Source organism: Salminus brasiliensis, chromosome 1 (assembly GCF_030463535.1).
Source record: "Salminus brasiliensis chromosome 1, fSalBra1.hap2, whole genome shotgun sequence".
Taxonomy (NCBI): domain Eukaryota; kingdom Metazoa; phylum Chordata; class Actinopteri; order Characiformes; family Bryconidae; genus Salminus; species Salminus brasiliensis.
In genome coordinates this window covers 18,591,385-18,609,463 of record NC_132878.1, presented here as the reverse complement: position 1 = coordinate 18,609,463, position 18,079 = coordinate 18,591,385, and the positions used below count along the sequence as shown (strand labels likewise).

At 40.7% G+C, this 18,079-nt stretch overlaps 1 protein-coding gene across 6 annotated transcripts in view; it reads right to left on the bottom strand.

Moving 5' to 3' along the window:
- Positions 1-9,780: 9,780 nt before the first annotated feature.
- arhgef28a (Rho guanine nucleotide exchange factor (GEF) 28a) overlaps positions 9,781-18,079 on the bottom strand; it is a 93,160-nt gene continuing 84,861 nt past the window's right edge. For all 6 annotated transcript variants that reach the window (XM_072673966.1, XM_072673982.1, XM_072673974.1 and 3 more), the window contains one exon: positions 9,781-12,782. In XM_072673966.1, the coding sequence (XP_072530067.1) occupies positions 12,634-12,782 (149 nt within the window). In that variant the 3' untranslated portion in view covers positions 9,781-12,633. The remainder of the gene's footprint in view (positions 12,783-18,079) is intronic.

Below are 18,079 nucleotides of genomic sequence, written 5' to 3'. Positions count from 1 at the left end.
CTACTAGATTTTGGAGAATTACTGCAAGGAATTGATTGCATGTTAGTGTTAGTGAGGTCAGCATGTTGGATGATCCTTACTGCAACACATCCCAAAAGTGTTGGAGCACAGACATTCCAGAGAACACAGTTCCACTACTCCACAGCTTAAAGCTGGGGGGGCTTTATATCCCCCTCTAGCCCACACCTGCCAGAGTTCCAGACAGTCCTATTCTATTGCCAATACTTCTCTACAGGGACTAGACAAGCTGTGTGTGCATGTGCACATCTGTGTCAGCAACGGGTGCAACTTAAAGTAGCTGAATGCATTCATTAGTAGGGGTGTCCACAAACATTTGGACATGTAGTGTACATGTTGTGTAATTGCAGTTTAATACATTCCATAAAGCCTCTTCATCTTCAAAGAATGCATTTGTGGGTGGAGTACAGATAGGACAATCGTAGTGTGTACATATTAGTGTGTGTAAGTGTGTGTGAGTGTGTGTATGTAGAGCAGGGTCTTTTTAAAAGGCCCTAATAATGTGTGTGTGGAGGGGAGGGGGGTGGGTTCAAAGTGGGCTTCTAGCACTTACAAGGCTGATTAAGCAAGAGAAGTGCAAGCTCTTTGGTGAGTGTGTGTGTGTGTGTGTGTGTGTTATCCAGCGGAGCGGTACGATGTGCTAAAAGGGGGAATAAGAGGGAAAAAGAAAGAGCTGCCTGCTAAAGAGGTCGACTTTTCATTCAGTTCAAGCAGCTACCATCATTATCAACCCACCTGCTCTCAAGAGTGAGCTTTTTGACAAGGCTTTGTTCACTGTAATTACTCCTCTCACTCTGCAAACGTGTGTGTGTGTGTGTGTGTGTGTGTGTGCACTCTTTTGAAATAAAGTTACTGCTGTTCCTTTCATGCAGGCACTGGAAGGGGCAGGAGATAATACCAGCTTGGACACTGAGCTGGACACTGTGTGTATTATTAGTGATAGCGTTCAACCTTCATCTGTTTCCATTAACTCAAGTCCTGATTGCTGCTTGACCAAGCACGCTAATAATGATAAAATGGAAGCGAAGGATTGCCAATTAGCATAACTTCAGTCACATAATGTTAATTAGCAGCTCTTTGCTTTCATATGCTACTAGCAAAATTAGCATTTTGACTGAAACATTCCTTTAAAGGGTGAATATGCTACATTTATCTGCCATGTTTGTGGGTTTATGAAACAGCCATAATTTTTTTTTTTTTTTTACATTTTCTATCACACTAACTAGCTGAGATGATGCTACCAGCACTAGCGTGTGCTTCCTTTCAGTTACATGAAGCCAGCCAACTCTTTCTTTGCAAACTGAAGCTAACCAAACCCTCCCTAGACAACTGAACATGCTAGTTCTGTTCTGCCAGTTTTGTTACGTTCTGTTGGGGGGAGAGGGAGGGCCATCCTGTCCACCCAAACAGAGGGAGACCAATTACATCCTCTTGTACTCTTAGGTCACAAAGGGCATCCTCAGGGATTTAACCTGGGACAACACATACAGCCAACGCAGTTGACAGTTGTGCCACCCGAGAGGCCCTGTAATTTTTTACCATTTTCCAACCTCTTTGTAAGTCTTAGTATTAACCAGTTTTTCTTATTGTGTCCCTAACTGTTGTGTTTATTTCATGTTAAATAATTTTGTGTTACCTGTCAAAGACTGGCTTATTGTAGTTAAAAGGGATTATAAATTCATTATAATACATATAATATCACCTGATGTTGTGACAGATCTTTGTGTCAAGTTATGTTCTTATTGCAAGGGATGAACTTCGTTTTGCTATTTATCTCCTGTAGGTGTCATTGACTTCATGTTTGAGGAAAAAGAGCTTTTTATATAATATTTTTATTATTTTGACTATAATAAACTAGAACTCAAATGAAACACATTTTGCTATTTATCATACTTGACTACAAAGTTTCAAAGAGTGTCAAAGTTTAACAAAAATATTTAGTTTTAAACCATTTACGTTTTACTTAAAAACTGAACCATATTACTAAATTCATGTCAAACACATTACAGAACAACTGTAACAGCTGCTTCCTGAAGGAAAAGCAGAATGTGCATCTAGTGACTCTCTCTTCCAGGCAATGGTCGTTGCTTAGTGGATGCTATGGTGTCCTATGCAGTCGCTAAGGCATGTCAGGTGGTTGCTTAGGTGTTGCTAAGTGGTTGCAGTAGTACTCCATGTGATTACTTGTGTATTTGTATGATCTGCACACAAGAAGGGTGCACAGACCTTTGCACCCCATTCATCCCCATGGGGGGAAGAATCTAATAATTTTGAATACTTTTTGACTTTTTTATTTATATTGTAAATACACTGCTAATTTATCTACTTTCTGTAACTGAGCGTCTTGCTATCCTTTTGCTGCTGTGACACTCAACAATCTGGAGTTGGAACAGTGTCGCTATCTCGGAAAACTGCATAGTACGTTATCCTTCTAAAATAGTCTCCTCTCAAAGATTTTCCCCTGCTTCCGGCCTGGATTCACCTCCATCCCCACCACAAACATGCGGTACACACATGCATATACACTTATCAGTGTCACCCATTCATTTCTAATGACCGGTCATTTTTGACCGGGACACCAATGGAGAAAAATGTAATGAAGGCTTATGAAGATCAGATTACATGATATTTTTTTCAGAGACAAAACTTTTAAGGAGGGTTAAGAACGATATGTAGATGATGTCTGTTCTGATTGGCTGACCTGTTACAACACCTCAGTCAAAAAACAGTTTTGGCTGAAACATTCCTTACAACTTCTTTGTGAATTGGCTTGGCTAATCTGCTGTAGGCAGAACAGGGCATTGTACGGGCTGCAGAGACGCATGATAGGGTTAAAAGTGCCTGTATTTGTATTGTCTTTTTCTTCAGGCTGTTTTCATGACCTCAGCACCGCACGTTTGAAAGAGGTGGCGTAATTGTTTGACTTAGCACGGTTGGAGAGGAAAGCTTCAAAGCTTTGTCTTATTACTTGCAAAAACTGTGCAAAACAAACATTTCTGCCCTTCAGTCAAAGCCAAATCCCCTAATTACCGAAGTAGTGTGAAGAAGTACAAAGTGTGTATGTGTGTGGGGGGGGGGGGTGTACGTGTGTGTGTGTGTCCAAGCATTTACAGTATGACAAGCTGAGGATTATTCTATTCTGTTAAGTGAATGAGGGCATGAGAAAGGGATGACATCTAATTAAGGGAAGAAGAGAGGAATGGAAGGATGTGTCAGAAATGAAAGAGTGTGTGAACGGTAAGTACCTGATTGCGGGTGATTACAGCGACTGCCTTCCCTACATCAAAGAGCGCTAACCTGTGTATGTAATTACAGTGTGTTTGGTAAGCAGGGATACACCCTTCTTTGTAGTGAAGGCATGCACAGTGCGTTGTGTGTAGGGGTAGATAAAATAGGGGTGTTATTGTTGTCAGGATAAAGAACTTCACAGTACATGCCTCTGAATATTGAACATTGTACTGGGCATTAAAAAGCATGGATTCTAAAAGCAAAACAAAACAAAACAAAACAAAACAAAAAAAAAAACAATCAAAAAAATCTGCTGACAAAAGTATTGGGACACCTGCTCATCCATTGTTACTTCTGAAATCAAGGGCCTTATAAAAGAGTTTATCCTCCTTTTGTTGGAGTAACTGTCTCTACTGTCCAGGGAAGAAGGCTTTCTACTAGATTTTGGAACATTGCTGTGAAGATCTGATTGCATTTAGCGACAAGAGTGTTAGTGAGGTCAGGATGTTGGATGATCACCACGCCACCTCATTCTCAACTCCCCCAACGGATCCCAAAATTATTGGCTGTTAGAAGGAACGCCATCATTCCAGAGAACACAGTTCCACTGCTCCACAGCTCAATGCTTTCTACACCTTCACATGAGCTTTTCCTGTGACAGTGATGATAATCAGCCAGTTTGTTTTGCAGGTGCCTGGGCTTACCAAAGAGCCCCAGCAGCATTGCCCTTTATGGGCATACAAACAAGTTGCAGCTTCCTTTTACTGGCCTGACAGAAGAGTTTAAAGTCACACACGCTAGGGAGGTGTCGCTTTACAGAAACTCAAAGACACCAGAGTAGCCTCTGCAGGTATTGTAGTAAGAACTGGGAGCTAGAAGTGGCAGGCACAGGAGGTAGTAAACCAGGCAGAAACAAGGCTACGACACAACATCTTCGTAGGCTCTATGGCAGCTAGATGAGCTGGGTTTTGGAGGATTGCCAGAGGAACGTGTCAGCAGAACAGTGGCCATGTGCAAGCAGGGGGCTTGGACAAATTGGGACCATGCAGTTGCCCGCACGATTACCCGGTCAGAGGTTTAGAAGTCAGAAGCAGCAAGACTCAAGTTCCTGATTGGAACTTGTTGTGTACAACCGCCAAGCCCATGTAACCTGCATTGCTGGGGTCTGGTCAATGCCCCACCATGCCCACTGTGCTAGAAAAAAGGCTCTTTGGAACATATCTTGAGCTGATGCCTGAAAGCCTTGGGAGAAAGGAGGTACTGGCGGCATCTTGATCAGGTCCTGAGGGCAGTAGCTATTCAACAAAGTAAGAAGCAACTGGTAGCAAGGGGGGAAACCCTAGGGGGGAAACCCTAGTCTAGGGAAGCAAATGAAGTCTCTAGAGCACACTGATTTGGTCTTAACATCGGAGTCATCTTAACAAGTGGTTGTGCTGGAACTTACAGTCCCCTGGGAGGAATGAATAGAGGAGGCCCATGAATGCAAGAAAGCTGAATATCTTAAACTGGTATCTGAGTGCAGAGCAAAGTAATGGAAGGCTCGCTGTGAGCCCACTGAGGTGGGTTGCAGGGGCTTCGCAGGCCAGTCTCTCCACCAGAGATATCACAGAGGTAGCAGATAGACCATCCAAGACCACCAAGTAGGCTGTGGATTAAGAGGGCAGATCCATGTATATATATATGTTGTTTCCAAGTAGTGTGTTACCCCATGAATTGGCCCCTCTTAATCCACAGCCAACTTGATGGTCTTTCTGCCACCTCTGTGATATCTTTGGTGGAGAGACTGGCCTGCTAAGCCCCTACAACCCACCTCAGTGGACTTACAGCGAGCCATGTATGATATATTAATGCAGTGTCTAGATTGTATTTATCCTACAAAGGCTAAGATTAAAACTAACTTCACTTTGTAATTTGGCCATTATTTATTTAAAATATATACATACAGACCCAATATTCAAACACATTTTTTATGCAAAAATACTCATCTTGAGTCCTGAGAAATTATTTGTCCATACAACATTACTATGATAATAGAGAAGACAACCAAAAGCATGTTTTACCTGATTCAGCTTCTTTGCCATGTCACCCACTGCTAGTGTGTAGAGGCTGTATATTTTGAATAGTATACTGCTCTTACACAATACTCACAACGCACCCTCATTAAAATAAGAACCCGGGGGTCCCCAAGAACACATTTGGCTGCATTCAGACTGGGACTCACTTTCTCCACTATCAATACACAGCATACCAGCCAAGCATCTGTGTGGTCAGGTGGCAGTGTCAAGCTGTTGACAATCTCTCCTGAGTGCCTCAAGGCATTTGGCAATGCTGCACGGCTATTACCTTAAAAAAAAGCTACGGCAGCATGCTTGGTGAGGAGCAGGTGCGTGCCTTCACTCTACCTGAACGATGAGCGACAGCGAGGAGACGTAATATGCTGGAAACAAAATCAGGAGAGAAGAAATGTTAAAGCAACTCTGCCGCTTCTTTTCCAACCCAGTTTCAGACGTGACTTACAGTATCATATGGCCGGATATGGCAGACAATGATTTTCATGCTTTTCTCTGTATTGAGGAAGAACTGGTCACACATGGTCACTTCGTATCATCTTTAGTATCGGAATCATATATTGAAAAGGCAGAGCCACGTACAATTCAGGTCTAAAGACATATTTAAACCAGATACAAATCTGATCACTCAAACCATTTCAGGAGGTGGTCCGAGACACATCAGACCTACATGTCATAGCAGTGTAAACACATCCGTCTCTAAAAGAGACATTCAACAACCAAAACACCTCCCTGTACAACCGAAACACCAGCAATGATTGCTTTGTAATGAGTGAATTGGCTTATTCCGTCCCACACAACAATCTGATTTCAGTCTGATGCATTTGACCGCCAAGTGTAAATGCATGAGGCTAAAATCTTATTAGGAGACAATCCATTATTAGTCACATGAAGTGACCAGGTGTAAATGGGGTCTAAAATGCTCAGGTGCAGTTTTACAATTCTACTTACAACCCTGTTATTTCACCTCTGAATCAAATGCCAGGTCTGATTTCAAACTCCGGCCAAAGCTCACAGAAGCTTCATGTTATGGGATAATTGTAACACTGCAACACAAACACTACTCTTAGCCTTCTAGTCTTCTAATCTTGACTGAGTTGCCATCTCTTTTTCGTTGCATCCTCTCAGCACAATATGCTGTTGGCAAGCTGAGGAGAATGTGGCCAGGTTAGCTTTTAGCCTTGCCCCCACTCTCTTCCCTGGGTTTGGTATCCAAAATAAGCTGGTGTTTCCTCTTCTGATGAGTTTGGCTCTAGTTTGGTTAAGCTGAGGTAGTGCAGTTTTGTTTTTGAGAGAGAGAAGAGATGGTAAAGGCTAGCATTCCTGTGACTAGCAGAGTCTGGAGGTCATGTGGTGCTCTTCCAAAGTTGCCGTTGTGTTTTATCCTTTTGCCAGCGTTAACCAGAGCTTTCGGAGTCAAAGTTGATTTTGGGGGGCGTAAATATAATGAGTGAAGACTTTTGCATCAAATTGCTGATGCAAATTGCTCTGTTCTGATCTGATAATGGCAGATTTTCTTTTGAAACAGGACGCAACAGTGTTTGACGTTCTGGAGCCCCTTTAAATGTGCAGTGTTAGGTATGTAAACAGTTTCAAGAAGATTCTGTAGTGCTTTTGGTCATAATATATATTATAATATAATATATATATTTTTTTTTTTTCCAGATTCACTCTTAAGAAGTTTCTCTGCCATAATCTTTTTTAAACTCTTTAATTTTTTTATAAAAGTGTTTCTGATCACTGAGCTCTTTATATGTGTACAGCCTCAACAACGGCCTACATGTTGAATTAAAAAAAGGTATTGCAAAGAATTTGATAATCAGAAAAAACAAGCAACAGAAACATACATCACTTCCAAGACACTCTGCAAATATCAGTGTGTTTAGAGCATGTGTGTGGAAGTTCTGCCATTGTGTGAGAGGTGGGCTGTGTTTCTAATGGCTGTTATTTGTATAAGGATTTGTATAAGGCTTACACTGGATTGGCCAATAAGATAGGAAGTACAGTGCCTGAGGTAGAGGGTGTTCACACCTAGTATCTTAGAGGCACAAGTCAGCAATAATCCTGATGTTTTCAGTCTTTCACTGTGTTTGTGTGTGTGTGTGTGTGTGTGTGTGTGTGTGTGTGTGTGTATGTAAACTTTAGAAGTCTCTTAATTACAGGCCTCAGGTAGGGAAAGAGATTTAGTGGGGTTGTGAAGGACACCTACTTACTCACAACAAAGAAAGTAGTGTTCTACAGTTCTATACAGAGTATGTATACAGTAAATATCTCTAATCAGTAATGATTTGAGGCTGACTTGCATGTATCTTAAAGATTTAAGAAGTTATTAGTTGTTTATACACTAAATTAAAAAAATGAATGTCCTTTATAACTTGTGTTTGTACCATTATACTGGTGAATTTTGACCTTTCCAATTTCACAAATTATAGGGAATCTGAGAATCAGCATATATATTATATATATATATTGTTAAAAAGTATTATGATGATATATCCTTGCATTTTGCTACTGGTGGCTTAAATCCTGAGGTTTCTGTTTGTTTTCCAGGGGCAGCAGAGGTGTGCTAGACTGCTGGAGCATTGGAAACTACTAGTAGCACAACAGTCTACAACTTTCGACAACTGTCCTTCTCTAACGCTGCTAATTTAGAAAAAATGACATACATTGTCTTTACCAGCATATACACAAGAATGTAGGTTTGATTTTGACATTGGTGGGGACATAAGAGTATTTCACACCAGGGCCTCTGGAAACTGAGGCTTTTTACATTTTGACATCTAACTAAAATTTCATGTTATTTAGAGCCTTTATTTGTAGATATGGTAGCCAACACATTCATTAAAGGACCCTTTCTCTCAGTATGTTCTGTATGGATCAGGTACCTTAAAAATATATTACATTATACTAATTAGCCACTCATTAGCCACCTGCCTTTCCGCTGTCTGAGCTACTACATGGTCGGGTTGATTCTGTCACCAGACAAAGTAACGCACTGAGCAAACACATTTATGGATTTGTTAAGTATTATTATTATCAAAATCCATTACAGTTGACTCTACACACCAGCAACCAAGATTTTTTTCTTTGACTGACACTTTGACTTGTAATAGAGTAGCTCCTAATGGCCACCTTTCTTTTTTCTGGCTGCTATCCTGACTGAGCATATTACTAAATTGGGCTAATGGCCACACACACCGTTCCTCATTCCAGAATAAGCTGCATACAGTAGGATGGTGTCTCTGACGCAGCCTAAAGTACACATCCAGTTGACAGAGTGGTGATGCTTTAGTGATGTGGGTTAGGGAGGTGGGACTCGTAGTAGAGACCGGTTTTAACCGCTGCATTTAAATTTTTACATCAAAATTATTGCTAGGGACAATTGAGTACTGACATTATATGCCCTTGCATATACATGCAAACTATTATACTTGACAAAAATGAAGTTTCAGACAGCATACAAGCTTATAATCACGCCGTGCTGATAACGTGGTTGCAGTTGATATCGCCTGCAGTAGGGGAGAGATGCTTTCTTTCCAATTCTTTGAAATAAAGCTGCAAGTGGAACAGGGATTTTGCCCTTCCCTGAAAACGAGATTACACTGGGCCCCAAAACTCCAGCATTTCTGCTAAAATACTTGATTCAAATATATTTTCTACAGCCCGTCAGTCATAGGATATTAGAATCGATCTAACCGTAGTCGTAGCCCCACGCCTCCCCTTACACCAGAGAGCGACGAGTGAGACTACGGTTTCAAGAAACGCAGCCAAGAAAAACTGGCATCAAGACGTTAGCAGCAGATTCTTTAAGTACTGCAAGTTGTGAGGTGGGGCCTCAATGGATCAGATTAGTGAGCCTTAGGTGACTATGAACTTGTTGCTGGTTCACTGGTTGTCCTTTCTTGGAAAATTCTTTGGTAGGTCCTGATGTCTGATGGTTTGTAGATTCTGACCCAGTTGCCTAGTTGCTTTGTCAAACTGGCTAACATCCTCATGTTTGACCAGTGTTTCTGCTTTTAACACATCACCTTCACGAACTGATTCTTCACATGCTGCCTAACATATCCCACCCCTTGACGGATGCCACTGTAGATGAAAATAATCAGGGGTTTTCACTTTAGTCAGAGGTGCTAAGTATCAGAGAAAATACAGTGAGAGTTCAATGTGGGCTGACCTCACTGTATAGCTTTCCACTCCAGCTTTGCCTTTCCCCCAGAGAATAACACCCACCCAAACAAAAAAGAATGCAAAGCAAATGCAAAATATGTGGGTACTTTGATAACATCCTGTGAAAGGTGACCCAATTACGATTTCCACAGTTCCGTATCTACTTTCCCTGTTAATTTGCCAATTCTTGTATGCAACATGACATTTTAATAATGATTGAAGTGACCTACTTTATAAAAATTACCATTTAAATAGTTCACCTAAAAATAAATAAATAAATAAAGCCCACCACAGTGCATTACGAGAAGCACGTTTTAATATGTTAAATACTTACAGCATATGATAAATGCACGGAAATGTACACAGCGCAATGTGTAAATACAACAATTGTACAAAATCCTTCATATGTACATAATAATGAGTTCTACATAGTTTGCACTGACAATAAATAAAGAATATGCATAAGGGACAACAAAAACTAGTTAGTCAGTGTCTTCACGGACATTAACAGGCTCTGTTTTTTATAATGCACCGAAATTCATGATGTCTATCATTATAAGGTATTACAGTCTGGTTGCTGAATTTATGGGTTTCCTCTGTTTTTTCTGCCCTTTATTTTTGCTCATTGTCCATCACAATTAAGCATACAGGTGATACACAAGTGAGTTTTCCTTGTCACTTGATGGGCACGTCCAATGCTAAAGTGTTTCCTGCTTGAGCTTCAGTTGGGGTGAGTGTTAGAGCAGTGAAAACACATGTAGTGCTTCGATTCCACAGTACCACAACAAGGGTGTCAAACTGGGTTCCTCCTCATTAGACAAACCTAATGCAACTGGTCATCTATTTAGCATGAGCTAAATTCAGCAGAAAGGGCATCGTACCCTGAACCTGATGCAACTAAACAACACTTTATATGAAATAAGCATTTTTTCCCCATTCTAGGTAGACAATGTAGAAATTGCAAATTCCAACCCATTGGTAAGGTCTCCCTCTTTCACACAGCTGATGTCAATGCTAGCTAGAACATGCATGGAGGAGAACACTAATTGCCAATCCGGTTACATCAACTAACAGATGCCAGTACTGGCCATGATCAGGTTAAATGATGTTGGGAGAGAGAGAGCATAGGAGAGAGCGCAAGAGGTCAGGGGCCCTTTCTTGCTGCTATGGACGTCTGTGGCATGTCTTGGGATTGAACATGCCCTCTCCAAATGATGGGACAGTGGGTTGAGTCCCCAGATAGAGGATCTTTAAATGGTATAGTCGTCAGGGGAGATGGTGGGGATAGGAAAAAAAAAAAAAGCCTTAAATAAAATGTTAGCATAAAGCGTTTTGCCTCCCGAGTAGCTTCAACTAGGACACAACCGAACCATCATCGGCTTGGTTGTGGTGAGATTGGTCAAGAGATCAAGCAGAGAGCAAAGATTTCCCTTGATTCCCTTGTAGTAATGCAACCATAATACGGAAGTGAACTTGACCATTTTTAAGCAAGACTGCAAATCTTACAGAAAGTTAACTTCTAGAGTTGTGTGGTACGGGTATTCACTGTAACATCATGCATGCACCCTTTCCACTCACTTCAGCTTCAGTACCTTTAGTAATAGTTGCAGTGAAAAGCAGGGTCTGGACAGCAGGAGAATCAAAGCTCCAACCAGAAATGACATGTTATGTCCATTCAGAAATATGGGAGCGACTGATCACTTTTAATAATACTATAAATTGTACCTTGCTGCTAAGGGCTGCAGAATGTGTGCATAATCATGATATCTGCCTAAAGATTCTCCGCAAATAGGTAGCTGTTGGTGTTATATATGAATGACATTAAAGTTGTCCTTGTTTACAGTATGTTGACCAATTCTACTGCATTTTAAGACACTTTAAGACACGTTATGATTGTGATATGCATCAATATAACTGTAAAACTGATCAATTCCATTTCATATCATACAGCCCTTTTGTTAAGCTTGTCTAAAGCCTGTATGTGCCAGCAGTCCTCAGATTTGCTGAGTATTTGGAAGGGTTGTAATGAGCTTGAAACGATATAAATAAACATTGCCTCCCATATGGAAGAGTGGCATCTGTGTGTGGAGACTGAGCTGGTATTAATCTAATGCCATATCTCTACTTGCAAGCACAGACCCAGGCAGTGTACGCTTTCATAAATGAGGTAATTCAACGCCTACCACTAATGTTAAGTACTTCATTTCCCGTCCACTGCAAAAAACGAGGTCATTAATAAGTGTCTAGTTTCGAGCAGAATGTGGCACATGCCAAAAGAAATGTGTGTGTGTATGTGTGTGCACATGGGTTGAAACTGAGTAACCTAATTCTGTCTCTGCAGGCTTCAGGCAAGGCGACAGAACACTGACCCTACAGAATATCCTTAGATCACACACACACACACACACACACACACACACACACACACACACACACACACACACACACACACACACACACACACACACACACACACACACACACACACACACACACACACACCAATAGGAAAAGCTGAAAAATAAGGTAAAGAAAGAGGGAAAGATGCTGAACAGTGGGTCACTCTTAAAAATAAAGATGCTACAAAGGGTCTTTGAGCAATACCATAGAATGACCATTTTCAGTTCCATAAAGAAGAAAACTTGTATGAGTGTGAAGATCCTTAACATTGGTAACACCATAAGCATCCACTTCATGTCTCTTTCATTGCATTGCTCAAAAAAACCCTTTACAACACCTTTATTTTTTAGGAGAATGTGCCCAGTTTGCTTCCGAGCTCAGACACTGACAGCACAAGATCAGCATGGTTTAGCAGTTGCTTGTTCACAATAGTGAATAAACAGTAGACCAAGTTGGAACGAATTTGTCTCATGTTTGTAATTGATGATTACAGATCATGTTAAGGGCTCCACCTTCTTCTGGATCTTGGTCTCAATCGAAGTGTGAATGGGAACACATCCGAAAGCACCAATGTGAAAAGATGTAGTAAGAAAATCCCCAACATGACTATGAATGTGAACGCAAGTGTGATGTGTGAGCAGTTCAGCCTCTACTGATTTGCTGTGTCACTGCAATTTCCTGGCCTGCAAAGTTCTGTTGATGTTTGTTCTTCAAGGGTAGTAGTTCAGACAGAGCTTCAACAGATGTCTGTTTAAAGATACACAATGTTCTCCTCTCCCTCCGCATCTCGGTTCTCCGTTTCCATGGAAACATAAGCCAGAGGCACGGAGAGGGCATCACCTTGATAAAGCCCCACCCCTGCTCTCCCAGCTTCTCCGGTTTGGCCTGGTGGACCCACATCTGTGTAAAGAATGAAAACCGGTTATTAGAAAAAAACACATCCTATACAAATTAGCTGTGAACAGGACCTGATTGATATAGCGGTTGACCGATTAAAAAAAAGCACCGTCTTGTGTGGCTCAAAACGTGCAAAAAGACATGTACTAAGTCTCTTAATTATTCATGGGTGTGTTTTGGGCATAACGTGCAGTAAACCATTCAGCGCATGACTTGCCATTTCCTTTAAGAGCCAGGTGCGGTCTGATTGTTATTTCAAAAGGCGCAAAGCGGGGGTGTACTCGCGTTGGGCTGCACGCGTCTGTGTTGACAAATTTACTGGCAAGGTCAGTATTTACAGCTGCCATCCAACACCAAGTTTATCTCATCAGTCCTTCGTTACAGTGAATCAGGTAAACTGCTGGTAGAACTGAGCAAATCCATACAGGGACTAGAGTTCACAGAGAAGTCAGCAAGCAAACGTGTTCTAACTGTATTTATCTGGCATACATTTCAATACTGACGTGATAACACGTGATTTTTTATATTTTATTTGTTTATTCATACTTATTATATAATGTTACAAAGTGCTTTACTGCTGACATTAATAGTTTTATAAGATTTTCCTGGCCTGACTTTTGCACAGCCCTATACTAATATACAGCATAACAGCCAATGTTATCGGTTATCAAACTTTTTAGCTTCTTAAAATTGGTATCAGTGACCAGTTTTCACAGTTTTCATTTTCAGAGAATTCTATCCAAGAAGAGACGTAAAATGAGATAACCGATATTACTGAGCAAGGTGCATTTTACTGAGAGATGGCTTTTTCATAGCTCTTTTTATGGTTGTAATAGAGGAGCTAAGTTACCCTGCATGGGTTTCAAATCCATTTCATCTAATGGACTTCAATCATTATTCATTGTTCCAATAAAAAAAAAGAAAGTGGCCAACTTATATATTTTTTCCCTCCGTGACAGTTTAGAGGCATTGGTTAGAAGTTAATCTGTTTTACACAGCAAATGGTCAGAAGAAATGTGTCAGCCCCAGAGCGGTAACCCAAGACACACAGATAAAAGACATAGCAGATATCAGATAAGGGATAAACAAAGCATTCACACAGACACATCAGTAGGGTGGTGTTCCAGCTGTATTATCAGTAATGTAGCAGAACGTACGTTATGCTGGAGGCATGGAAAGCCCTTTTGCTTTGGCATTTAGCACTGCAATTGTGAAGAAAGATCTTAACTGCCTAAGAGGAACGGCCTTTGGTATCTACTAGCGGCTGAAAGCATGCCTCAATGTTGGCATCGAAGTTTGCACGGCTCCTTGAAGCAAGGTTTCCCCAGGGCAATTTGTGTGACTGTGATGGGGATATGATTTTTAGTAAAAGGAGCATTTCATTTATACGTTACCATTTTTCACATTTCTTTATCCTTTATAATTAAACAGGCTGTTTTCTTTAAACTTTAGGTAAATAAGGAGTGTTTCATTCCTGGCCTTAGCAATATGGGCTGCAAACTCCTTACAACAGGAATGGGCAGGGCTAAACTTCAGTAAACTACATATGTAAAGGTGCTGGCTTTCCTGACAACACAAAAATGTTGCATTGAAAACTGCCTGGTTTTGCAGCCATCCTTCTATACATGTCTAAGAGAGGGAATTGTATGTTTTTTTTTTTTTGTTTGTTTGTTTAACCATGAGTTAAACACCTTGTTGAGTTACATCAAAATGTAAGTATAGAGAGACTAGCAGTGCAATATTTATGAATTTTGTTGTCTACTTTAGTCTATTTTTAAATAGCGGTATGACATACAGTGTTAGAAACTACATAAACAAGTCTAATGAAGACTCTCTTGCAACTCAACATGGTTTGAGGCAAGTGTTTGATGGCCTGGGCATGCAGTTTGCATTGTGCTAATTGGTGGGATCCAAGCTTCCATTCCTTGTTAAGAGTGTAAAATAAACTTGGCTGATCCACTTTTGGTAATGGGGAAAAATTATTTTGGCTCGGCAAAACTACGTTATGAAGTTGTGAACTCTACATAGGCCTTAAATCACATGTAGATTTGTGGCTGAGCATTGTGGGTAAATGTCATTGCACATATGGCGCAGAAGTAAATAAGGAGAGCTTTAGCAGCTCTGGTCGTGTTAAAACATGGACTCGAGTGTACTAAGGCATGACAGGCGGTCGATGAGTAGTGAAGGTTAATCAGGCGATCAATGTATTGAGGTAGTGTTGGGAGTGGCAGGTACTGTTTGTGGAAAGCAGGGATGTCCTGCATGAACCTCATAAGGGGGGAAAACATGCTCATGTAATTAAGTAATGCGATTTCTGAATGCTGTCATTACAGAGTGCTTATATTCCTGCTAACTTCTAGACCAGTCATCGAACATCTTGCACTTCATTGAACAAAATAGAACAGATACATTAGCACAAAAAGCCAAAGTCTGCAAACTTCAAAAAATAACTGGGCAGAAATATAAGCCATATATATAGATATATTAAATAACTTCACACTGGTAGGAGCACAAGTGACTGCTGTATTTGGCAACAATGGGGTGATGTGTGAGGATCTGCACTTAGCTTGGAGATAACGTATAGCAATTAGTATATAATACAGACAAAAAAAACAAAAAAACAAACAAACAGAGGTATTTGTATAAATGTGCAGTAACAGATGTTGTAGTAACAGATGCAGATGGCAGCAGTGTGGTGATGTGTGTTCAGCTCCTCTCAGCCATGGAGTTGGAGTGAACTTATATAATTAGTATGCTGGCTAACTCACCTACCATAAACTGTAGCACGGAGCTAAAGAGAATACAGTTGCCGACTGTTTGCGTGTGCTGTCTCTCTATTATTCGTTTATTTACAGCCTTTGGGAAAGAAACAGACATGCTTAGACATGGCTAGCGGTATCTCTCTTTTGGGACTACGTTGCCCCTTCAGAGGTCGGCACAGTCAAAGTAGCAGTGCTACTGTTCGCAGAAGCAAAGTTTCCAGCCAACATTGGACTCTATGCGGAACTTCTGCATTATTTATTTTTTTTTTGCACTCAGGAAGTTGCTGACCAAAAATTGCTCATAGCAGCGAATCCCATTGAAAGGAATGTAATTTTTCTTAGAGAAAATTTGCTGACAAAGCTAGTGTGACTGGGCTGTTAAAGTGAAGACGCCAGTGTCTACATCAGGAGGGTACTGTGTGAAAAAAACTGCAGTGTATAAAGTCTGTCATTTTATTGGTCAGTTGGTTATTTTACCCTAGCCAAATATTCCTGTAAGGCTGTGTGTTTGTATGCATTTTCTTACATCCCTGGCATGTTGCACGGACATATTAGAATAATGTGTTTGTGCTTCTTTCTGTCGGTGTGTGTGTGTGAGAGAGAGAGAAAGATGACAGGTTGCCCTGTAATGAGTTCAGTAAAGATTTTTTAGATCGATGTTCCAATCAGTCTCCCATCGCCCACTCGGCTTGATTCACATGCCGCCGTCCGCCGCGGCTGGTCGTTAGATGGAGGGGCGATTGATTTCCATGACGGATGTGTGTCACTGTGAGTGTGTGTGTGTGAGAATGGAAGAAGAATGGCTGAGTGTTTTTTGTTAGCAGACAGATTAACAGCAAAAAGAGGACGCTTGAGACTTGCCTTCAGTGAAAAGGGGAACAGGGAGAGGTTTTGGCAAAAGTGAGTGAATACTGTTTACACAGACCTCAGATTTCAAAACATTTACTTTTTCGATTTCTTTGTCTCTCTTGCTCTCAGACAACACTTTTTCTACTGCACTGCAGAAAACCTGTGATTGTCAAAAAAGGCCCAGAAGAGAAGAGAAGAAGGGCTACAGTAAAAAAAAAAAAAAAAAAAAAAAAAACTGAAGATGAACAACATGATCTTATATGGTTCAATATTAATAGTTATCAATAATTATCATATAAACTATTTGGACAGAAATATTGGGACACCTGTTCATTTACGGTTTCTTCCGAAATCAAGAGTATTAAAAGAGTCGATCATGCTTTTGTTGGAGTAACTGTCTCTACCAGTGAAGGCTTTCTATTACATTTTTGGACCACTGCTGTGGGAATTTGATGGAATTTTTCATCGACTAGAGCATTAGTGAGGTCAGGATGTCGGATGATCATCGCCCTACCTCATCCTCAACTCCCCAACGCATCCCAAAAGTATTGGATGGAGCAACATCCATCATTCCAGAGAACACAGTTCCACTGTATAGCGCTCTAGCCCATGCCTGGAATTAGGCATGGTGCCAATATGTTCATGCTTATCTGCTGCAGTGCTATTTGACGATACTTCACTACAGGGACTCGACAAGCTGTGTGGGTATTTGCACATCTGTATCAGCAACGGGTGCAACTTAGCATAGTTGAATGCATTAATTTGAAGGGGGTCTACAAACATTTGGACACAGTGTAGCTGCTGTCGTAAGAAAACCTCATAATCCTCAAAATGAACGCTTTATAGTAGAAGCAGAAATGCATTTTTATCTACTCCACAGTAAGGGTCACCAGTCCTCTCCACAACAGCCCAGTGTGGTGGCAGGCTTTCACACTAACCAAACAGAAGCACACATGCTCAATTGTTGAAGTCTGAGACCAACTCATTAAAGAAGTAGAACCAGGTGTTTCAGCTTCTCGGAAATGAAGGAACCTTCGGCCACACTCGCCCTTTGTGCATAAGATTGGTCTGCTCTAAAGAATGAAACGACAGTTGAGTTTTTGTAAAGGGCAAACTGTATAAAAACTGAAAAACTGAAATGTTTTGATATGGCCGTGACCAAAAAAAAAACAAACAAAAACTCTCCGAAATGCCAACTCTACAGCAGAAGGAACAAAGCTTCTAAACTATAAAAAGATGTCATTTCAAGTGATTCTGGAGCATTTCTATTTGTCCATTCATCATTAAACTGTGATACAATGTAAAGGACAACTCACAATGTCAAATTCACATTATGCTGAAAAGTCAAAAACAGCAAAGAGGGAGGTACAAGCTTTTTCCATGACCATGACAATATGCATTTCTTAGTGCTCTTTATGAAAGCTGATTCAGGTTTTGTACTCATTTTTTGTTGTTGTTGTTGTTGTTGGTGCTCTTTTTTGTCCAACAGCACCAATAATCCCACTAATTTGTGCAGTTTTGAGTGAATGGATAGACGTCTACTGAGTAAAAATACATACATCACATAAAGTACTGTAGTATAAGATGTAGTTGTTAGTAACAAAAACAGCATATTCATGGTGCTTAAACTATCGTTTGCGAAGTGCGGACCATGCTAGCTGAGGCAAGGAGGGAGAACTGGAGAAATTT